The 23,387-nt window shown below is 36.2% G+C and overlaps 1 protein-coding gene across 1 annotated transcript in view; it reads left to right on the forward strand.

Moving 5' to 3' along the window:
• RORB (RAR related orphan receptor B) overlaps positions 1-23,160 on the forward strand; it is a 175,857-nt gene extending 152,697 nt beyond the window's left edge. Inside the window, exons 5-10 of the mRNA XM_039842388.1 lie at positions 2,743-2,864; positions 4,108-4,240; positions 7,147-7,254; positions 8,750-8,860; positions 12,007-12,119; positions 21,918-23,160. Coding sequence (XP_039698322.1) covers positions 2,743-2,864; positions 4,108-4,240; positions 7,147-7,254; positions 8,750-8,860; positions 12,007-12,119; positions 21,918-22,073 — 743 coding nt within the window. The 3' untranslated portion in view covers positions 22,074-23,160. The remainder of the gene's footprint in view (positions 1-2,742; positions 2,865-4,107; positions 4,241-7,146; positions 7,255-8,749; positions 8,861-12,006; positions 12,120-21,917) is intronic.
• Positions 23,161-23,387: the final 227 nt, after the last annotated feature.

Raw genomic sequence — 23,387 nt, forward strand, 5'->3', positions numbered from 1 at the left:
AACCTCATTTTCTTCATCAGTAAAAGAGAAATTGTTTGTAAAAGGTAAGCATTGTAACGACATAAAATATGTCAGACATTATCAAGCCTATAGCTAGTTTTTCTATCTGCCTTTGTAATGTCATTTCCTCTGCCTAAGTTTCATCTTTCTCTTCTCCATGTGACAAACTGCTGCTCAATAGGTATGTTCTCCATGGTTATTTTTCTGCCACCTGAAATTGAGTTAGGCACTTTCTTCTTTGGGCTTCCATAATAACTCAAGGCATTGACTACATCATGATATGATATGATATTATTGTAAGATCTTGAAAAGAAAAGTCTTTTTTAAAATCTGCACTTTAACCTGGTGTATAATAGCTTCTCAAAAAATATTTGTTGAGTGAATATATGAAGGCACTATACTGGGCTCTATAGTCCAGTTCTTGAAGACCTCACAATCTTGAAGGATATAAAACAAACAGAATCCATACAAATAACCACAATGTGAGTCTGGCTGGAATAAGGTTTAATTGGAGGTAGAATCAAAGTGTAATGGTAGCAAGCCTTCTACCCGAAGACACAGGGAAGCAGGGAAACCTTTGCCAGTAATGGACATCTGAGCTGGGTCCCAAAGCATGCATGTGGATTTAACTTCAGATTTTGCTCAACTTGCCCACCTGTTTAGTATGCACACTCCTCCTCATAATCCATAGAACTCTAAGTTTTTGTGGCAGAAGGCCAGAGAATTCTAAAACCGTGGCCAACAGTTTCCAGGAGATGTCATAAAGGGACAGATAAAGAGTTTTTTACAATGCAATTTTGAGCAACAATTGTAGTTTTGCTTATAAACCTTTAAGCCTGTAAATTACTGCCAAATCAGCATATCTTTAAAGATGAAAACAAACTATACCAAGATGGTAAAGGTTTGAAAACGATAGAGCCATAAAAATCTACATTTTCATTATATACCTATGAGGAATTTTTTTAGATTCTAAGTAATTAGACTGCTCAAATGAAAAATAATGAATCATGGCATACCAACCTATTTTAATATGATATATAAAGTAATTCCTGCCCTTTTTTATAAATAAGATATTCAATAAAATTTTGAATATAGGATTTTTTTTAAAGAAAGGATTTTATAAGACAAGAAGCAATGAAAGTCTAGAAATGCTCAATGTTGAATCCAATACAGCATAACTATTATCATAAGTTAGCATTTGTAGTACCTTCTACACCTATCACTTTATAGTTCTAATTAAGAGTCTAATAAATATTAGAATATCTTTCTTTGGTAGCTAATCCCAAAATTAAATATCTGTTTTGTTTTCATTGCAGTCATCACATTGTTTCTCTAATAACAAACTATCTAGAATTTTCTAATAATGATAATTTATTTATTCAGTGTTTATAGTGTTCCAGGCAATGGTCTATATAAGATTTTTTATTTGAAAAGTTCATTAAAAGCTTAATATGCTTACATTTTTTATTCTCTACATTACTAAAATTCAACTTATTTCACACCATATATATCAGAATCTTAGTTAGGTAAAAAGAAGTTACCTAAGTACTGCTTTGAGAGTTATCCTGAATAAATGAAATATGGCTATTTAGAAAAACTGTGATAAAGGAGATTGAATTTGAAATGGCACAACCTAAAACACACAAAAATATTTCATTTCTGTATGAGCTAAGAACAGTTATCAGGCTGAAAATTTAGTCATCTCCATTCAACTCACAGCCCACATACAGAATTCCTGTGCACTTTAGTTTATCAAAATGTCACCTTCTTCATAGCAGATGATATAATGAGGGGACTTCCAACCAGCTCTGTCCAACTTCAGGGGATTCATAGCTGGTTTTTAAGGAGAGCTCTTGTGTCTGGTTCTATCGCTCAAATTTCACAACTCCAAACTCAAAATCATTGGAATATAAGATACAATACAAAATACAACACAGTTGAGGTAAATGGCCCCAGAAGACTGATAGTGTTTGTTACTAATGTTTTTATGAATATAAGCATTTCTCTTTTTTAATTATTTTAAAGAAAAGTTTCATTATATAAAAAAATTAGAGAAGAGAATATAAGGGGCCCCCATGACCCAACTTCAATTATTATCAACTCATGAGTCAATATTATTTCATCCCTCTCCCCTTATTAACTAGGTCAGATATCTACATGGTTCCAAGGTCAAATTAATAAAAATAATATCATCAGAGAAATCTGGCTTCAACCACTGTTCCTCTACTCTATTCTCCTTCCTCTATAGAAAACTATTTTTTAGGTGATTGTTTAGTTCTCCCTTTTTAAAAATTTATAAAAATATAAAGTACATTTATATTTTAATTCCCCTTTTCTGAGATAATCAATAGAGGTCTAATGGTTTTCAAATATTTTAAAGAATTTGGACTGTAAAGGTCAAGACCGTTACTAAAATTTTAAGCCAAAAAGCAAGAGACATGTTAATTTGTATTTATTTTTAAATAACTAATTATTTGAACACTTTACAACTTGTAAGACCCAGGTTAGTGATCAAAAGGAAGAGGAAACGGCAGTAAATTTTGATTAAAAGGCTAAAAATTGAAAAAAAGGCAATAAAGAGTTTGTCTGGAGATTTTTAAATAGATAGTAGTGTTAAAAACACTCTGATACAATTGGAGTATCTCCAAAAGGTATTCCAATAGTAAACACATTAAAAGCAGGTTTCTTAGAGCAGAGTGGGATTTCATTCACAAACCCTTGAATTGATATTTTTTCTCATAGATCGAATTGCACAGAACATCATTAAGTCCCATTTGGAGACATGTCAATACACCATGGAGGAGCTACACCAGCTGGCGTGGCAGACCCACACCTACGAAGAAATTAAAGCGTATCAAAGCAAGGTACTCTGGGAAACTACGGGAAAGTTTTACTGTGGATTCTCTATTTCTAGCTTTCTCAACCTCAGCAGTATTGACTATTTTGGACTGAACAATTCTTTGCTGTAGGAACTGTCCTGTGAGATGTTAAGCAAATCCCTGGTCTCTACCTACTGGATGCCACCAGCACTCCTCTCACACACAATTACAAAAATCAAAATGTCTCCAGATAGTGCCAAATGTTTCCTGGGTGGCAAACGCCCTCCCCCTGCCCCCCCCCAACTGAAAACCAGTGCCCTAGGGACCTGAGTGACAGGGGAGAATAGGCATACACCAAATGATTTTCAGACATCTCATGGTGGCTTCTTGCAGCCAGGCAAAAAGCAAAAGCAATTGAGAAATAACAACAGTAATAATAGTCACAAACATAGTGCAAAGATATGTGACGAAGCATTCTAAATGCTTTTTCTTGCCCGCACGTATAAAAAGGGCCAAAGAAAAAAGGACAACTCGCCCCATAGTATTATTGTTATTATGTTGATTATTTTTTGTGTCCATTAGAAGTTTTTAAGAGAAGGTATTTGTTGTTGTCCTATATTTACATTATTTTGCTTTGGAATTGAGATCCTTGGTTACAAAATTTACCAATAAATGAAACGTTAATAAAATGTATAAACGTATCTGTATCTAAATATGTAATTATAACATGCTTATTTTCTCCACTGGAACGATTAAGTCTTGCCACTTTTATATAAATAAGGAGACAAAACCATAAGTATTGTTATGGTCAGAAAAAAACTGAATTAACACACTCAGATTTATGTTTCCCATTCCAAAGTAAATAACCCAAGGATGAAAATACATTTCTGGGATTCTATATTTCTTAAGAGAAAGATTTGATTTGATATCTTTTCCCTTGAAATATTCCTCAGTGCAAGAGTTTATTTTTACAAAATGCACTAAGAGCTTGAGTTTATTTAGGTGAGGTGGAGGAGAAAAAAGAGGGGAAAAAGAATAAAGAAACTGTAAATAACTATCTTTACATGTTATTTCAATGTTTCCATTATTTTAGCTTCAGTATATTGATAATTGTGGTGTATCAAGGTTCAAACAAGTCAAAACAATATCTTAGAAAATATCGTCTACCCCTTTTAAAGGAATAGGTCCCCAAGAGATAGGTAAGCACCAGTAGGGCAATCTCGAGTATTTTATTGACTCTCCAAGTTGTTCTTTGCTCCACATACATTCTGTCTTTTCTCTCTTGAAGTCCAGGGAAGCACTATGGCAGCAATGTGCCATCCAAATCACTCATGCCATCCAGTATGTGGTAGAGTTTGCAAAGCGGATAACAGGTTTCATGGAGCTCTGTCAAAATGATCAGATTCTACTTCTGAAGTCAGGTAAGCAAGAAGAAAATTTATGGAGTGGGCCTATTTTAGACCAGGATGTGGTCGACCCTTAGCTCAGTGTTGGTTCTAGAAAATCCTCTTTCTAATACGTAACTTATTTTTACCACCCACACTGTCAGCCAACTCCCAAAGGAAACTCTCAGTAATAAAAATGCCCTGATACTCATTCAATTCCCCTTTGAAGTCAAATACAATTTTGCTTATTGAAAGTGGAGCTATTAATTGCGAAGGTTGAGATACCCAGCTTGACAGGCAGTGCAAGTAATTAGCGTGTTAAGGTGGCTGAATTGCTGAGCTGGCTCTAAAATGTACTACTTGCCTTCTGTTGCGGGGCGGGGTGGGGGAGGCGCGGCACGGGAATCCAGGCTAGCTGAGCTCTGCCTCTGTGGTCATTTCCGATGATTTTAATGAGGATAGCCTGCAGCCAGAATACACCAGGAGAAACTCCACTGTGCTCTCACTTCTCCCTTCCCCTTCTCTCACATATACTCTCTGACACACACGATCACTTAGGAAGTAGCTCAAGAAATTTGTGCATGATTGACTTTGGAGACACTATTACCTAAAAAAAAAAAAAAAAAAAAAAAAAAAAAAATTGTCTTTCTTGGCCCCATTTGAAAATAGAAGATAAGAACCACCAGAGTGTGTATGTTAACCTCATGGTCCTGAGCCATAGTAATAATAATAACATACTCATATGTAATAGTGTACATATATGTTTATGTTTACCTATGACATCTCATTTAATCTTGTGAGATCAGTATTATTTCCATTTTAAAGAAGAGGAGGTGAAGATTCAAGATTCAATATCCTAAAGCCAATATACAGCAAAGCTGGCATTTGAACTTAGGGCATATAGAAGTCTGTTATTCTAAGTTACTGCTGCTTCACCAAATGATACAGGTTTATACAAATCTTGACTCAAAGATTAACTTGATGTATCAGTTATCCTATCCTAGAGAACCTCTTCGGATACTCCTTGGACTTTCTCACAGCATGGTTACTAGGTTTCAAAAGCTAGCATTCCCAGAGAACAAGGCAGAGTGCATAGCATTTTTCCAGCTTCAGAAGTTACAAAGTGTTACTGCTACCACATTCTAGTACTGGAGGCAGTCACAAAGGCCCACATGGATTCAAGAGTAGGAGACATGGTCTCTAGAGGTAAAGTGTTAGAAAAGCATGTAAGATAGAAGATATTTTTGCGACTTTCTTTGAAAAATAAAATCTGCCACACTTGATATGTAGCCTTGAGCTAACCTCTCAAAATGAAAGTTTCCTCATTTGTAAAATGAAAAGATGGACTAGAAATAATGATTTCCAAACTCGGAATTGCATCAGCAACATCAGAGAAGCTTACTGACTGTTCTGGTTCATAGACATCATCCGAAGCCCATGGAATCTGAATCTCTTAGATGGGAACCCAGTTCATTGTAGTAACTAAGTCTCTGATATAAGCAGTCCATGGACTGACATTTGGGAACCATTGGACCATATAACCTTAACATCTCTGCCTGCTGTAAAAATGTTGACTCTAGTACAAAAGTCAGGATATTTAACCTCTTTAAATCTCCTGTAACTCATCCACAAAAAGGGACTAATAAAACTTACATGAAATGATATTGCAAGGAGCAAATAAAAAAATAAGGGGCCAAAATAAATGCCACATTGTAGATACTTAATAAATGGTACCTATCACTTTTGATAGAAAAGTAATGCTTCAGTTAATATTTGCAAATCCCCTCCAATGTGTAAACCCCTATTCTAGGTGACACATGAGGGAAAGCAAAGAGAAATCAGCAGAATAAAATAAATAAAACACAGACATAAATATGGCAGCATAACAAAGGCATCATGGGTACCTTTGGGTACACCACAAGTGTAGCCAAATCACCCATATGATGCCCCCATGCAAATTTGTGGTTTCTGAGTCTGCCTGTCACCTTCCAACACTCTATGGGGCAAAAGCCCATTTCTCTAAAATGTGGAGAAACTGTGCAGCAAGAGCTCCTCAGGATGTCAACAGATTTTCAGAGGAAAAAACAAAGGTAGTAAACTAATTCATTCAATAAATATTTATTAAGAACCTACTAAGTGCCAGGGACTTTTCTAGGTCATGGAGACACATGGGTGAATAAAACAACCACAACTGCCTATGGGTGCAGACAAGGGTCCTGCCCTCATCGGGCTAACAGTGAACTCAAAGAAATGCTAGGGTCCTTCAAGGTTGAAAAAGCTCCTTCATATTGGAATTTCTCCAAGCCTTTGATCTGTGAATGTTGAATCTCATTTCTTCTATAACCCATTTACCTCTGGAGAGAGATAATATTCAGCATTTTGCCAAAACTTATTTGCCTAAGAAACCTTCATTTCAAAGAACATCAGATATAACTGGTTCCCCAAGAAATACACTGAGAGAGTCCCTATTTAAAGTCATCATATGCTGAAATATACATTGAGCATGTGAAAAACTGAAGCAGAAATCTAGTTTTCCCATTATCAAAATTTCTGCGAAGTTAACGGATTGAACTTGCCTGCCACAAAGCTCCTTTCTGGGTCACTTACCATCACTTGTAAATTTAAGAGTGGAAACTAACTTTAATATTAGTCAAAAAAAATACGAAGAAATGTAGCTTTAAAAAATGTTATTGTTGCCCTTCATTTTAGTGTCCTTTAAAGTATATTTTATCTTTAATTCTTTACATAAGCATCAAGAGAACTTTATTTCTAAAACAGGCATTTTTTACTTGGGAAGGAATCTTAAAGGATTTCTGTATGTGTGTGTCTATGTGTGTCTGTGTGCGTTTTAAAGTTTTTGAAAGTCTCTTGACCTATATACAGTAATAACCTCTTTATTACTGCATATATTATACATAGTTGTTGTTGTTGTTTACTCATAGGTTGCTTGGAAGTGGTTTTAGTGAGAATGTGCCGTGCCTTCAACCCATTAAACAACACTGTTCTGTTTGAAGGAAAATATGGGGGGATGCAAATGTTCAAAGCCTTAGGTAAGTTTACCTTTGATGATGACACAATTTTATTAGCTACCAAATCGAAATTAGTAAATGAAATACCTTGATTCTTTAATGTGAACTAGTATCTCACTATTTGAGCCTTCAATGTTCCAACTCTTCAAATCTTATAATTGTGTATCCAAATATGAAAGGAAGGAGAGAACCATGGACCCTGTTGAGAACTGGTCATGCCTTATTCAGAATTCAATGAAGACTGTTTCTAAAAAAAACTTTACAATGCGTTATAGGTCATTCTTTGTAGGGTCAGCTTTTTAAGAAAAACCTTCTAGCTTACTGCTTCACAAAGTATATTATGTAGACCACTGGTGGTCCTTGGGGTGACCTCTTACATTTTTTATGTAAATTCATGATCATAAATTCATAATGTATTTAACTAAAGAGAAGCTCCTTCACTCAGACAAGTGACTTTCTCCCTGTTAATTCACGAAGTTCTGGGAGCACAGATAGAGTGGGTGTTAACCTGCCCAAAATGATCCCCAGACTATTCTTGTGGGAGGACACGGACAGAGTCAGTTTCTGGAAGTTTATATCACTCACATCCAGTCATCAGTGCACGGCATGGATAAGAACATTAGCAAAGATGGACTGATGCCAGGAAAGGTTCTAACGATTGACAGTGCCTCTGTTCCACATCCTGGCCATAGACATCAAAGAAGGCCACTAGCCTTTCACCTCTTGTGCTGTTAGTTGATATGGCAGCCAACAGCAAGTTCACCAGGGCTGGCAGTGTTTCCCTTCTGCAGTTGATACACATCCATGTCATCTCCAAGGCTAGATTTTCAAGAAAGGAGGAAAAGCCTTGGCAAGCAACTTGGGTATATTTCCAGCTTCATAAAATAAACATTTGCCAAGGATCAGTATAGGGATGAAGCATTATTTGGCCAAAATTCACAATGGCTAATCAACTGGCCTGCAAATTATTCATTGGAAGGTTAAAATAAATGAATGCTTGTTCCTCAGTCAAATTTCCAGGGAAGTTTCCAAATTGAAAAATACCGCATCTCTGTTTTATAAGTTTTTAACATCTCAGTTTGAGGCCCCTGGGCACCCTACATTGCTGATAGCCCTCAATCCCTTATACATAATGTTTCAGGTTTTCTATGAATGCTATCTTTACACTAAAAGATCCCTAAATCACTTATTTAAATTTTTTTAGTTAGAACTAATTTCGAACTTATACAATTAGCTGTGGGTTATAAATCCACGCTTGGATAGTACAATGAGCACACACCATTTCCATCAGCCGCTCATTGGTAATGTTAGCTTCCTTTATCTGGTCACTGTGGTGCCTAGATTTCTCATTCTTTGATTACTACTAAGTCCTTTTTATGGATAGAAACTTGGAAATATAATTTTTATGTGCCTGTTATGCAAAACCTTGAATAACTTCTAAATCTTGAGATTTTTTCTTACTACTTCCCATTCCATTCAAGTATTTTCATTTAATTTGCCTTTTTTATATATATAGGTTCTGATGACCTAGTGAATGAAGCATTTGACTTTGCAAAGAATTTATGTTCCTTGCAGCTGACTGAGGAGGAGATTGCTTTGTTCTCATCTGCTGTTCTGATATCTCCAGGTAGGGAGGTCTAAGGTCTTTACCTTTTTTTTAAACCTGTTTTACCATCTTTCATATAATTATACCTTCCTCAGCCAAGGTGCTCAGGAGAACTTTAAAAGAGCTATATTTCTTTAGCAAGCTTATGATACTTTTGGACAATTCAAAGGAAAGTAATCTCAAGTGAATTTAAATGACCAATTTTGTCCCCAAAACAAGAGTAGAGCATGTGCTAAGAGTCACTCTAGATTTAGATAAGCAAAATTGATCCTTAACAGGTAAATGAAAACTGATAGTGACCTGAGTTATAACTAAGTTCTATTTTGATTTTAAAAATAAAAGACATAAGATATTGAATGCCAACTATAATTGAAATTTTTTTAAATTAAAAAAATTATACTTTATATTTTTAAATGAAAAATGCTGTTGAGGTTTTATAAATAATGTCTTATCAATAAAGAAAAGAGTTGAAAAAATAAATCTAATGAGTTTCTAAAAAAATAAAAATAAAGCAAATAGGGAAAAAAATGTCCAGTAAGGTGAGATATAGTAGAAATATACATGAATGAAAGATCCAGCAGAGAGACTAAAATGAGTAAAATGTACATTTTCTTCTCTCCTTAAATATCTCTTTCTCTGGCTTTTTCACCCAAATTAATATTGGTGTGCTTACTTCAGGTAAATGCTGCTGCCTTCTCTCTCTCTCACTCTCTCTTTCACAACAAACAGTAGGGGCTTTAAAAGAAGATGAGGGCAGCAGAGGAAAAAATGATCTACTAAAGGTTAGAAAAAGAAGAATCTCTGATATAGACATTCTAGTATAGGATCTGTAGCCATTTATCTATGTGACCTTAAACACTTGGCCCCTTAGAGCCTTAGTTTCCTCATCTATAAAGTAAGAATTTGGCTTCATAATAATAAAGACCTCATCTAGCTTTAAAATGCAATAAAATAGCAAAAAAAAAAATCAAAGAAAGTAAGATGTGACATTTATAGATCAAATAGAACTATAAGAATTAAAATATACATATATATGGCAGCTTGAAAATGTATAGAATTCTAATAAACAAATACATGGCTCCTTCTTCAACCAGAATGAGAATTCAGAGTCACTCATTCAGCTGTCTGTTCAGTTAAATTTGGGGTCAAGGGATAGCAGTGTCGTTGACTGTTCTCTACTAAAATAAAGACACAGTCCTGCTAATTTTTACTGTCAAGAGGCTCATTCCTTCTATAACCCATTTATCTCTAGAGACTAGATCTCTTTTTTTTTAGACACTAACTTATTTTTCCATGAGGCTGGCAGAAACTGGTCTTACCTATGACTGTACACTTTGACACATCATTCTAGCCATACCTACTAGTAATACCAGCCCCTACATTCTTTATCAGTTAGGATTTATTTATTTATTTTTAAATCTTATGATTTATTTTATTTGCTTCTGTTTTTTTTACTGAATTACTTTATTAAAAAATAGAAATTTGTTATCATTCAGAGTGTTGTTACTAACAGTTGCTTTTGTGGCTCTGTCTAAATATCAAACTATACTTTTTTTTTTTTAACCCTAGAATGTTTCCCAGGCCTAGAAGCACAAAGATAAATGGAGGAAGTGACACAAAATATTTACTTCTGGTAGCAACCAAATGCCAAATAATTTTCCTTCTACCATTTTCTCACCGCATGTTATTATTCCCATTGAGTATACTTCAGGAGAATACTAGCTCTAAGCCTATGGGTCTATGATGAGGGAGGTGGTTCCTGCTTGCTCCAAGAAAGCATTGCAAAATTCGTTGTCCTCTTTAGGTATGTTTGTGGCACGTCAGCAAATTCCTAGCAGCAAATATTTAAGAATGATATATCAAACCTAAACAATCCTTAAAAATAACTGCCCCCAGAAGGAAGGCAAGCTTGTTCCTTATGAGTTAGGAATCAACTGAACTATGAGCATTTTTCTAGAAAGAACATGCTGTGGCCATCAAATTCTGCTCATTTTGGAAGCACGATATTTGGCTTATTCTATCTAGTGAGGAATTTTCCAACCTTGGGAGCCAACCTACGCTCAGAGGCTTTAGCTACTCTAAATACCTCGTTTGCCACCCTGGCCGAGTGCCATATTTAAAAAGAGAAGGAAGATAGATTTCCAGACAACATAGGCTCCAGCTCATGCCAGACCCCACCCTTCCCTCCCAGGTTCTTGCCATAATGACCACTGTTTATTCAGCTCCAAATAGTTTATGGAAGGGAGAGGGAGGGAAACTTAATTTATTCTGATTGACAATTGTCAACTGAGGGCTTTTGTGCTCACTTACGTAAGAGTTTGCTTAATCGTTGGCTAGACTTGTTCTTGCTCTGTCTAGGATTACAGAATCGAGTTTCTCGCCTGACCTGAACTGCGTTCAGAAGGATTATGTCCAAGTTCTTTTCCATGAGTGTTTGTTCAGCATTTGGAGACTCTAGGTGTCTCCTCATTGAAGCTCCAACATAAGGCCTTGATTCTAGGCTGAATTTTGTCACCATGGTGTATAAAGCTTCTAGGAAGAAAGGAAGGAAGGAGGGAGGGAGGGAGAGAGAGAGAGAAGGAAGAGAAGGAGGAGGGAAAGAAAAAAGAAAGGAAAGGAGGAAGAGAGAAAGAAATGGAGGACTTATCTTATTCACCATTAAAAAATTCAATATAGAAAAAGATGACTCAGGATTAAATTTTTAAAATTGATTCGTGTTTATGCTATATAAATGGTAATGTAGCATATAAAAGAGGAGGGGGTTCTGAATACCAAAAATATTGCTACAATAAATTTGCTTCACTTCTATAATTCATTTGTTCACAAATCATTAACTTCTACTTTAAAGGAAAATCTCAGCATATGTCCAAAAAAAAAAGCAAGATATAAATTGTCCAGATAAAAGGCACAGACAATAATAAACATGTAGGAGTTTATTTAATCATTGTGTCCTTACCTACATTCTGATTTACTATGCCAATGTATTGTACATTTCTGTCATCACAGCATTGCTTATAAAATATTTATGTTTTCTACAAATAATTACATGTCTTCAGAAGCAATTTAGAACTACTATGAAATGGGTCTGAAATTCAGTACTTGTATATGGAGGTAAAATTAAACAAAGCTTATGTTCCCTCCCCTTATCCATTCTTTTCTTTTATCAGATCGAGCCTGGCTGATAGAACCAAGAAAAGTCCAGAAGCTTCAGGAAAAGATTTATTTTGCACTGCAACATGTGATTCAGAAGAATCATCTGGACGATGAGACCTTGGCAAAGGTAGGTCCTCAGACCACAGACCCACTGTCACTGAAAGAGAGTATAATGAGCAAAAGAGAGCTAGTTATATAAAACAAGAGACATTTCTCAGCAGCAAAAATTTCTGAAAGTTACCAAAGGTGCCTAAACTTTGATGTAAACGTTTTAAAAGGGAGACTAGTAAATTATCACAGATTGAGAAGAGAATGACATCCTTAGGGAAGGATGATATTGACTAACTAAACCCCAGGTATAGGAAAACAAATCAAAGGAACTGAAGTGTTTCATTGGAAAACAAAAATCTCGAAGCAAGGAATCGAGTCTTATGAATTCATATGTGTTGAAAGAGGGGATTCTGTGCTACTTTAAGAGTCAGGCCTGGGCAAAAGTTAGGAGGAGGTAGATTTTTATTCAAAATAGAGACAAACTATAAAACAAGCAGGATTGCTGAATAGGGGGTAAGCTGCTATGTGAAATAGGGAGATCCCTGTCGTTGGTCATATTCTCATAGATACTGCTTGGTTTCCTCTCAGTCATATAGTAAATGATAGTCCTACCCAGAGTAGAAAATGAGACTGATTCCATGTAAATTTCCCTTCAGTTCTAAACTCTTCACTCAAGATGCGTCTTGGGGTTCTTTCCAAATGACGAATTATCTCAGGGGCAAAATGAAAGCAACATGCCATCAATTTCTTGATTCAGCTTAATTAAGAATAGTGATATTTAAGATGGGTACTGAGAAAAGTTGTTTACCAAAGTAAAATGATCATAAAAAGAAGGAATTTTCTAGTAATTGATGTTTAGCATTATTTTAGATCTTAAAGTATCTCTAACTTCTTAAGAATTGGAATTTTTTAGAAGGCCAGAATTATTTTAGATTTTAAAGTATCTTTGCCCTATTAAGAACTGGAATTTTTGTGGAATTTTTTTAGAGCATAAGCAACTAAGAAATGGAGCTTATTCTTAGTAAAGATGATAGGAATCCTGCTCTTTGTGTTTTTTATCATTAAAACCCTATCACTCTGCTCTTGAAGTTCTTTATTTTAAAAAAGCGGGAAGATTCTGTTGGAGGTACTATCAGATTTTACTTTGCACATACAGTGTACTGCTATTAAAAAAAAAAAAAGACTCATGCTGCTTCATTATGATAACATTTTGTTAAAATTAACACATCCTAGGAAGAACATTTCCACACCGTAGAGTGATAGTTCTCTTTGGTGTAATTTTACACTTATGTAGGAAAGGACAAATCACCTGTTCTCTGCACCTTGGTTTTCTCCCAGTTAAGAGCAAAACTACATGCTCTCAAATACTCTTGGCAAAGAAGATGGTCATGTGAATATATGCATCTTTCTCTGTAATTACTCTCTAGCATATATGCATAAATACATCTAGTTAATTAATGTGGGGAAGGGGAGTTGCACTTGGGATCTCCCAAAGACTTTGGTCCCCATATTCATCACACTAAAATTAAGGTCTTTGTAAAATCCAGAGTTAGACAAAAGTTGTTGCTATTCTACTTAGAAGAATGGTCTGCTTGTTAGAAAACTCTGGTTTCGTCATCTGTAAAATGAGGATTATAATTTCTTGCTCCTGTATAGATGGATGTGTTTTGAAGTTCAAATGATATAGATAGATTACGTAAATTCTAACACACTGTGATATTGTGATTATTACTGTCTTAGGAGAGTGAAATTCTCATATTTACTCAATTTTCTACCTCCTGGTGTCTTGGTACAGGTGACCTGAGGTATTTAAGGTATAAAAGAGACAGAAAAATGAAGAATAAAAGATATTAATGACAAGAAAAAAAAGTTAAAACACTGACTGTAGGTCAGCTTAATTCTCCTTTCTCCATATTTAGTGAGAAAAGTACACAATTCAGTTCTTTTCCTTTTTTAAAGTTTTTTTTAAAGATATAATTGACTGACGTATAACATTATATTAGTTGCAGGTGTATAACATGATTCAATATTTGTATATACTGCAAAACGATTACCACAATAAGTCTAGTTAACATCAATTCAGTTTTTCTTTCTTATGGAAAGAGGATGTTGCAAAGTTGGGAACCAGAGAAAATATTTAAAAAGGGTTATTTCTTGTATAAAATCCCTTAGAACCAGATGACAAAACATTGCTTCTCCAGAAGCAAAATGTAGATATTGGGGTTTTGTGTGTACCCTTCCTCATAACAGTCATTATTTTAATAGATTGTTAGTTGAAATAATGTGGAGGGACCATGAAACAGAAGGAGAACTGGACTCTCATTTCTCAGCTCTGAACCGTGTGGCTAAGTCTCAGATTCATCAACTATCAGGTGCTTGGAGAGAGGTGGATAAGTGTCTCAAGTCCCTGACTGCTTGAACACTTTAAGTACAACAGCACCGTTGACATATAGGGGCACCCTCTCATCAAACCCACACTCTCCAGAAGGAATAAATGTTTTTATTTAAATCTAAGAAAAACTATTCTACCCTACCACAGATTCTTCTCATGTTTTCAGAAATGCTCTTTCTGCCTTCATTGTCTTGGAGTTCTTCAGTCTCCACAATACTTCTGAAACAGTGATGATCATTCTTTATATATTATTTATAGATTCATTGAGGAATCTAGCAAACATTATGAAACCTATCTCTACAAAAAATACACACATACCTAACTGTTTTATTCAAGTTCAGGGGCTCAGGTTAAACCCCTAGTAGGTGAAGCAGATCTTCTTTCTGTGTAATGGGCACATGCTGCTTACACTGCTGACCAGTTTGACCCTGAACAGGTGTAGCAGACATCATATGAAAAGTGCAGGGCTCAGACACAATCATTCGACTTGGTCTGAAAGAACCTGAAAGTGGTCTCCAAAACCCTTTCAAAATGCCCACCTCCTGAAATTAAAGTTCAAGTACCAGTGCCTTATACTTTTGCCCAAACTTGGACCAAGGGAAGGTTTGAGAATTTGGGAATTAACTAGAAGGTTTTAATCTCTACATATTAATTGGTTTGTTTGTTTGTTTGGGAAAAACAAAAACTCTATCAAAGGATCTAGTTTCCTTTCTTCATTAGCATAATGATAAAATGTAACATATTTATAATAAACAATCAGAATCACTTCCTAGCTGAGTAACCCTGGACAGTGACTTAATCTCTCTGTGCCTCACTTCCTCATTTGTAAAATGTGACTAAAAATAGTGTCAATTTCATACTGTCATTCTGAGGACTAAATGAGATCAAATATAAGCAGGCTGCATAGTTCATAGTAGGTAGTACATAAGTGCTGTTGTTGTAGTTGCTGTAGACAGAAGAAATTTTATTTCAGCAGAGAAATTTTTATCCAAGAGACGGTATGTTTGAGCTAATCACCGATGTATGAAAACTATTTCAAACGATGAAAGTTGGAGCAGGGGGCATTGAAGAGGTAGAGTATGACATTCTAAGTAATGGGGGAAATGATATAGAGGTAAGAAAGTATAAGGTCTATTTGAGCTCTGAATAATAGCTAAATTTGGCTGGATCCTGGATTTGAGAAGCCAGGAAATGAGACTGGTCACTTTCACTAAAGCTCATAGGAAAAAATACATATATATATTTATAATATACGTATATATTTTTAAGCCCCATCTGATGAGGGGAGGCAGCCCATCTGTTCTCTGGGCTTTACTTTTCTCGTCTGGGAAATGAGTAGGTTGGACTGGATGGTCATTAAAATCCCTTCGGCATAGTATTCTTTGACTCTGAAAGAGAAAAACAAAGGTTTATCCTTAACATCTTCTTTTGCCCTCCAATACTCAGTTTATTGTGTTAGTTTTAAAGGCTCTTTAGATATTCTACCATTAGAATAAGTGAAGAAACAGACCGATTTCACCAAACCTTGAAGATTCAAATTAGTACTCTGTGCACAATGGTAATTTACTCTAGGGTGATATTCCGGCCCAAAGCCGCAAAGCATACAATGTTTATAAAGCCTGTGTCCAGAGGTTCTCATCGGGTTTTAAGTGGGGTTCCATCACCTTGAGCTTTAGGTGCTGTGATGACTCACTTGGAAATGTTTACTTACAGGGTAAGGACCACTGTCAGAATTAGGAAACTGTAATGATACTCTTTCTCCACTCAGTAGAGAATAACATCACCACTGCTGTGGGAGGGGACAAGGTGGGAGATAACGCAGTGAATGTTTGAACTGCAAAGACTTGTGATGATTCTGTCCTCTGGCCTGTGGGCTTCCTTATTACAAGTCACTAAATCTGCTATTCTTGTTGCCTTGTCCAGAGAGGCTGAGGCAGTGCGCTCGTGGCCAAAGGCAAAGCACGGGTCCACCTGTCTTGCTCACATCCTGCCCTCAGGTACACATTCCCAACTGTTTCCTCAGTGCGGCCTCTGGGTCAGGACCATAGCTGAAGACTTCTTTGATGTAGTCTTCTTCAGTCCATCCCCTCCTGCTGTATCTCTTGGGAAATTAGAGTCATAGAATATTGTTAGGTAGCATATTTATTTTTCCCAGCACTCCTGCAAATATATGCAACACTCCTGGAGGGATGTTCTTGCCCAAAGCTGTACTGAGAAGTTTAAAAGTAGCAAACTCTATAAACACACATACATATATCCAATGGAAAGACACGGAGAACTCCTGGTGCAACTCAGACTGCAAATCCCACTCACCTCTCCATACACAGAGCCTGGAGGGAGAGTGATTTTTATATTGCCACAACTAGAACACTCAAGTGAGTGCCATGCCTTCGATTTACTTCTCAAAACAGTGTTCAAATGCTTGCACCTTGTCGTGGGCTATGGATACTATCCTTCCAGGAATCATGGGCTATCCCACCAATCTCTGTGTTTTTAGACCCATAAATCTATGCTGATAAACCCTTTCTAATTTTTCCAGAATGTGGAGGAGTGATTTTGTTCAAGCTCAGCATCTCTGTCACTCCTCTCTTTTCTCCTATTCCTCGTTGGCCAGAAAGTTATTACTTGGCCCCAGCTGGGCTGTCTCTTTTTTATTATAGAGGATATTATTTCTTCCAGGATAGATACTGATAATACTATTATTATTGCTTTATCTCTTATTTAAAAGCCAAGTCTTTTTAAGCCCTTGCGGCCCATGTAGATGCTCACCACATTCCTTCCTCGATGGATATGAGCCTAAAGTTATGTTACATTAATGAAAATGCAATGGAGATACCGGGTTAGCTATGGGAAGAGAATGTCCTTGCTGAGAAGAAAGACTGCACCATGTGATGACACATCTGTTTCTTTGAGGTTCATCTCCCCCTCAGATCTAGAAGGCTCCAGCCTTCCCAGGGAGAATTGTGGTAGGTTAAGCTGGGAGAGGTACAAGCCAACTGGTTCACTAACTTCTTAATTCCTAAGTCCATTTCTTGGATAACAATAACAATACTGTATCATCAACATAGTGACAAAAGTTTGTCTTTCTATTGTAACAGTACCAAGTTACTAAATAAAAGCTTAAAAGTGAATGGACAAGTGAAATGGATGTATTTAGCCTAAATTGCTTATGCCTTGTTTTTATCAATGCTTCTGAAGTTTCTTTCACTTTGATCAAAGCATCGTTGGCTTCCTGCGACAGATTGGAGGGCATCTTGATGGCCTGGAAGCCCATATGAACAAAATCCCTAGTTTTGCCCTCTACTTCTTCCATTTTTTTTAACATCAAATGTACCATTTATAAAACTGGATATTCTAATAAAAGTACCCTCTGGAAAGAGGCATAGGATTATTATCACTTCTCAAACAGCTGCTTTTTCTTCTTAGATTCATATAGGTATAAGCTAAAGCTTCCTTCTTATAAAAAATGCTTGTATAAGAAAAAGATGAGTGTGAAAATGCCTTTTTATAGATTCTCTGTCTACTCCTACTATGGGGATTATTTAAACATGAAGAAATTTCATGATGATTTGAAATTGACTACCCCCTCCATCTCCTAGTGCTTCTGGATCACCTCCCCAGCTGTTTAAAAAGTTGTTGAGCCATTAACTGCTGCTGAGGTTGCTCCGAGCTCCCTTTGAAATGGGGGTCCCCCAACTGTAGTACATAATATTAATGAGCAATAAGTGACTGCCTGCTGCTTCCTCCAGCAGGCCCTTCTGGGCTCTGACAAGTGCTACTGCTGCCTCCGCATGGCCTCCTGGCCCACCATGCCTCCAGAGTGATGGATACCCTTGTCAGCAGTTCTATTTCCACAGCTGATTGGACGCCTTTAAATCAGCCTCTTCTGAGAGCACAGATTGGGGAAGTTCTTTACCTTTCTCAGTGCTCTTCATTCAAGTGGTCCCAGTGCTCTTAAATAAAAAGCAATTCTCATCATTCAGCCCATTCTACAGATGAGCAACAGGGATGGGATCCAAATCCCATAGGAGAGGGTTAGGTAGGAAAGAAGCAAGAGTCCATATTCCCTTTTGAAAATCAAGCACACGGTTAAATAGTTCCAGTGCAACTGAGCAACTATAGAAAGGTTTCTGTCCTCCTCTTATGCGTTTAATTTTTCGCATCACCCCTAAATCAGAAAAACGCTTTAAGAATTGCAGTACCGAGGAGCTTACTTTATGGATCACAGTTTATTAAACAAGTAACTTATTTTAATTGCTATAAGAAAATGAAAATCAATGTGATGTTGTTTTTCATTTCAATTAAAGTAAATGGCTGATTTTGTATTCACACATGATATACAGAAACTCAATTTTTGGTGCTTGGTTAAGGACTAAGCTGGTTTCTTGCCCTACGCCTCATTTGGCTAAACAAGCATGGCCTTAACTATATGTTTCTCTCCTTTAAGCATTATGTAAGAACAGAAGCATGACTCCTAACATGCATATCACTACTATGGAACAAGCATTGCTATAAACATTTTATGTTGACTCATTAACCTTCACGACAGCCCTCTCAGATAAGAAAGCCGAATGGTTAAGTGACTTGCCCAAGATCCCACAGTTGTAAATAACAGATCCAGGATTCAAATCCAGGCAGTCTTCAAATTCCCCTTTTTTTTTTTTTTTTTTTTTTTCCTAATCACTAAGCTAATCCTCTCTGAGTAGTGTTTGTGTATCATAGGGAACTCAGGAATTTCATTATTTGTCCCTCACCAAATTAATAGAATTAAGCACATGGATCTTCCCTCTCTATGTATGATAACTTCCTCATTTGCCTCCTGAAAAGGAGCTAAATTTACACTCAGCTACCAGGACTGTTTTAAATATGATAGAGAATTTACATTTCAATTTTGAAAATCAGTTGTAAATTTATGTTTTGAACCTCCGAAGCAGTGTTCCTCAAATTCTGTTTCATGGATCCACTATATCAGTATCTACAGGGGATGTTTGTTTCAAACATGGGGTCAGAGCTCCACCTAGACTTACTGAAACAGAGTCCCAAGTGGTAGATCCCAGTAATCCGCATTTGTAGGAAGCACTCCAGCAATTCCTCTACACACTAAAGATTGACAAGCATTCTAGGGTTGCATCTAGGGAAGTTTCAGGAGCTCTGCACATCATCAATTCAACTGAAGATGACTATAGAAAGCTTTCAAAGCCTCTCTGCATTTAATCGCTATTTCAGGGAGAATCGTAATGTAAGCAGTGTTGTGAAATTGTTGTAGTCTCCTTCTGTGTGAACCAGCTGGTTAAGAGAGCTTGAATAATTTCCCAGGGAACTCAAGTTAAGTGCATACTTGTACATTCTTTACCTACGAAGATAGAGAAAAGACAGTTTTCCACCCTGGACTCAAAGTGAATCTTTGAGAACGGGATTCTGATCATCTTTTATTTTTGCTTAAAACCCTAACAAAGCCTTCACATAGACTGAGACCTTATATGATCTGTCCATGCCCACCTCTCCAGCTTTATCCTTGAACATGCTCACCTACTGTTCCAGTGACACTGAACTTCCTTCAGTTCTTCCAACAGCCCACACAGCCTAGAGTCTGTGCATAAGATCCTGAGGCATATTATGCAACCCCGTCCCAGCATCTAGTTAGCTCTCACTCTTCCTTCAGAGTTCCTCCTCTATGGCACTTTCTCAGGGGAGCCTTCCCTGGCCTGACAGAAGTCAGAACGTCCTGTTATCTACCACTTTTCCTAGCACTTTTCCTCTACAGCACTCACCACAGTTTTTCAGTCTGCTTTTGATTGTGTGGTAAATTCATTCACATCTGTCTTTCCAAGTAGATTATAACCAAGAACCATACCAGTTTGTGCCTTCTGCTGTTTAGTGGAATGCCTACTACAAGTTTAAGTAACTTGTAATGTTGAACAGAAAGTTTTCATTCTGAGTCTAAAATTTAACACCCATTCTATAGATTTTTTCTTTCTATCTCTATCAGTAAATAGCAGTGGAAATGGAAAGGCTGAAAACACCCACCTTTTTATGTATTCTATATCCCTTTAATGAATATGTCAACAGCTCTAATCCTAGTGCTATTTTTAAATGGCTCGTAGTATGGTTATATAGACATCAGTTGTTAAAAGGAAAGTTAATGAAAGAGTGGAAATTTCTGATTTTGAAAAGCCACAAAGTAACTAATTATCTATTTCCTCTTTTACTTCAAAGGCTGAAATGGCTTCTTATTAAATAGGATAGGGAGCACAGTGAGCCTAATTGGTGATTAAATGGGTTTTATTAAATTTAATTTTATCATCATTTTCAAGTGTACCTTTGGTCAGCTATACGAACTATAAAGTTTATCTTTTGTAAAAGTATTCTCTGTATGAGAACATATCTTATTCCCACAGTTATTAGATCACAATGATATTTGGGTTTAACCTAATTTTGACACTAAACGATGGATTCTAAGTGTCCCTAAATTATAAGGATGTTAAAAGCTAGAATTGGTCATCTCCTAAGGTCTATATAGCATTTAGCAAAACTTAGGCATTTTAAATTGTATTAAACACTGTCTTCTGTGTATTTGAACTTAAAATTACATCTTATATGAGTATATATATATATATATATATATATATATATATATATATATATATATATCTCAAAATCTGGAAATTTTAAGTGGATATTCTCCCATGAGTCTTTAAAACACCTCCTTAAGGGAACTAAGCTCCAATGACCTCCCAAATTTTCTACTGATTAAATACAGGTTTCATTTTATGCATTATAGCCAAAAAGGATTAGAGATACAGGCAGGCTAGTGAGCTTGACAGTAAAGCATTCCAGCTAATTATGAATTACACCTCATACAGTTTAGGTTACACTTCCCTAACATCGTCACCTTCCAAACCTACAAATCTAATATTCACATCATTAAAAAATCTGTGGGGAATAATAGATAATAATAATACTAGCTAACAATTGTGTTTCGTGCCTCCGATATTTTTAACACTTTTATACGATTTACCTCACTCAGTCCACAGAACAACCTAGTGATGTAGATTCTGTGACTAAGCTCATTTTACAAATGAGAAAACTGAAACATAGCGTAGGTCACAGCCATACAGCCATTTAGCTATTTTGGAACAAGGATTCCAACTCAGTCAGCCTGCCTGCAGAGAACCCACTCTTAATGATTAAATGAGACTATCTCCCATACATATTTTATTTAAGTACAATGAATCAGGAAACTTGGTCCGGCTTTCTCTCTCTTTATTTTCCCTTTAGAGAATGGGGGCAGGGATGGGTAAGCATTTTGTTTTGTTTTGTTCTGTTCTAAAGGAAAAGCTGAAACTGAGCCTTCTTTCTTTCTGAACATCTTTTTTCCAAAGCCATTTCCCTTCATCTGGGGCCAGGAAGGACAGTGATTCAGAAGACAGAGCACTAATGAGCTTCCTCCTTTCTCTCCTTCCCTGTCCCTCCATTCTGCAGTTAATAGCCAAGATACCAACCATCACGGCAGTTTGCAACTTGCACGGGGAGAAGCTGCAGGTATTTAAGCAATCACATCCAGACATAGTGAATACACTCTTTCCTCCATTATACAAGGAGCTCTTTAACCCTGACTGTGCCACCGTCTGCAAATGAAGGCAACGACAGGACTGTCTCGTAGTCATGGAATGCATCACTACATTAAGACAAAAGCAATGTGTTCATGAAGACTTAAGACAAATGTCACTACTGCAACATTAGGAATGTCCTGCACTTAATAGAATTATTTTTCACCGCTACAGTTTGAAGAATGTAAATATGCACCTGAGTGGGGCTCTTTTATTTGTTTGTTTGTTTTTGAAATGACCATAAATATACAAATATAGGACACTGGGTGTTATCTTTTTTTTTATTTTATTCGGGTATGTTTTGGGAGACAACTGTTTATAGAATTTTATTGTAGATATATACAAGAACAGAGCGGTACTTTACATGATTACTTTTCCTGTTGATTGTTCAAATATAATTTAAGAAAAGTTCACTTAATAGGCTTACCTATTTCTATGTTTTTAGATAGTTGATGCATGTGTAAATTTGTAGCTGTCTTGGAAAGCACTGTGCATGTATGTAATAAGTATATAATATCTGAGAATATTATATATGACGATTACTTATACATGCACATGCACTGTGGCTTAAAATACCATACCTACTAGCAAAGGAGGTTCAGTTAGGCTCTCTTATCTTATTTACCTTCTGTGTTATATGTTACCTTTATGTTAGGCAATCATATTTTGTTTTCCTAGCCAGAGTTTTCATCTCTAGTCAATGGCAGGATGGTACCAATTCAGAAATAAGTCTACTAGGAATAATTATAATGCACGGCCTCTGTATAAGAACTCTGTTTCTATAAATGACAACAAAGCCTTGTCAAGATGGTACATATTGGGGGGAAAATATAAGTATTTGGAGCCATTTTCCTGTTTTAAGAATTGGACCTCAGATAATATTTTTGACCAAACAGCAGATATTTCCTGTTTTTCACTGGAACACATAACACACTTTTTTTCTTTGGATTTCAGGTTGTGAAAGAAACATGATTTCAGTGCTTATTGTGTCTTCGACAGAGAAATAGTCTGTAGATTATGACCACCAGCAATTGTTTCTAATAAAATTAGAGTAAAAGAGTAAATCAGAACCCAGGGTCCCAAGGCCATTTCATATAAACATTTTCTCTCCAAACCATGTTTTTTTGTTTGTTTGTTTTTTTGTTTGTTTTTTGGCAAAAAAAGAGGTAGAAAGAGAATATACAAAGTAAAGCAGTAGTTCTTTATATTCATTCTCTTTAACAAGTTTGTTAGGAAAAGCAGCAATAAAGGGAGAGGCAGAACTTCATATGTCCTTCTACTCTGTAGCCTCTAATTTTTCTCAACTCCAAAATGCTATATTATAAAAATATAGCAAAAACTT

Source organism: Pteropus medius, unplaced genomic scaffold, assembly GCF_902729225.1.
Source record: "Pteropus medius unplaced genomic scaffold, Ma_sr-lr_union100, whole genome shotgun sequence".
In the NCBI taxonomy this organism is placed as follows: Eukaryota; Metazoa; Chordata; class Mammalia; order Chiroptera; family Pteropodidae; genus Pteropus; species Pteropus medius.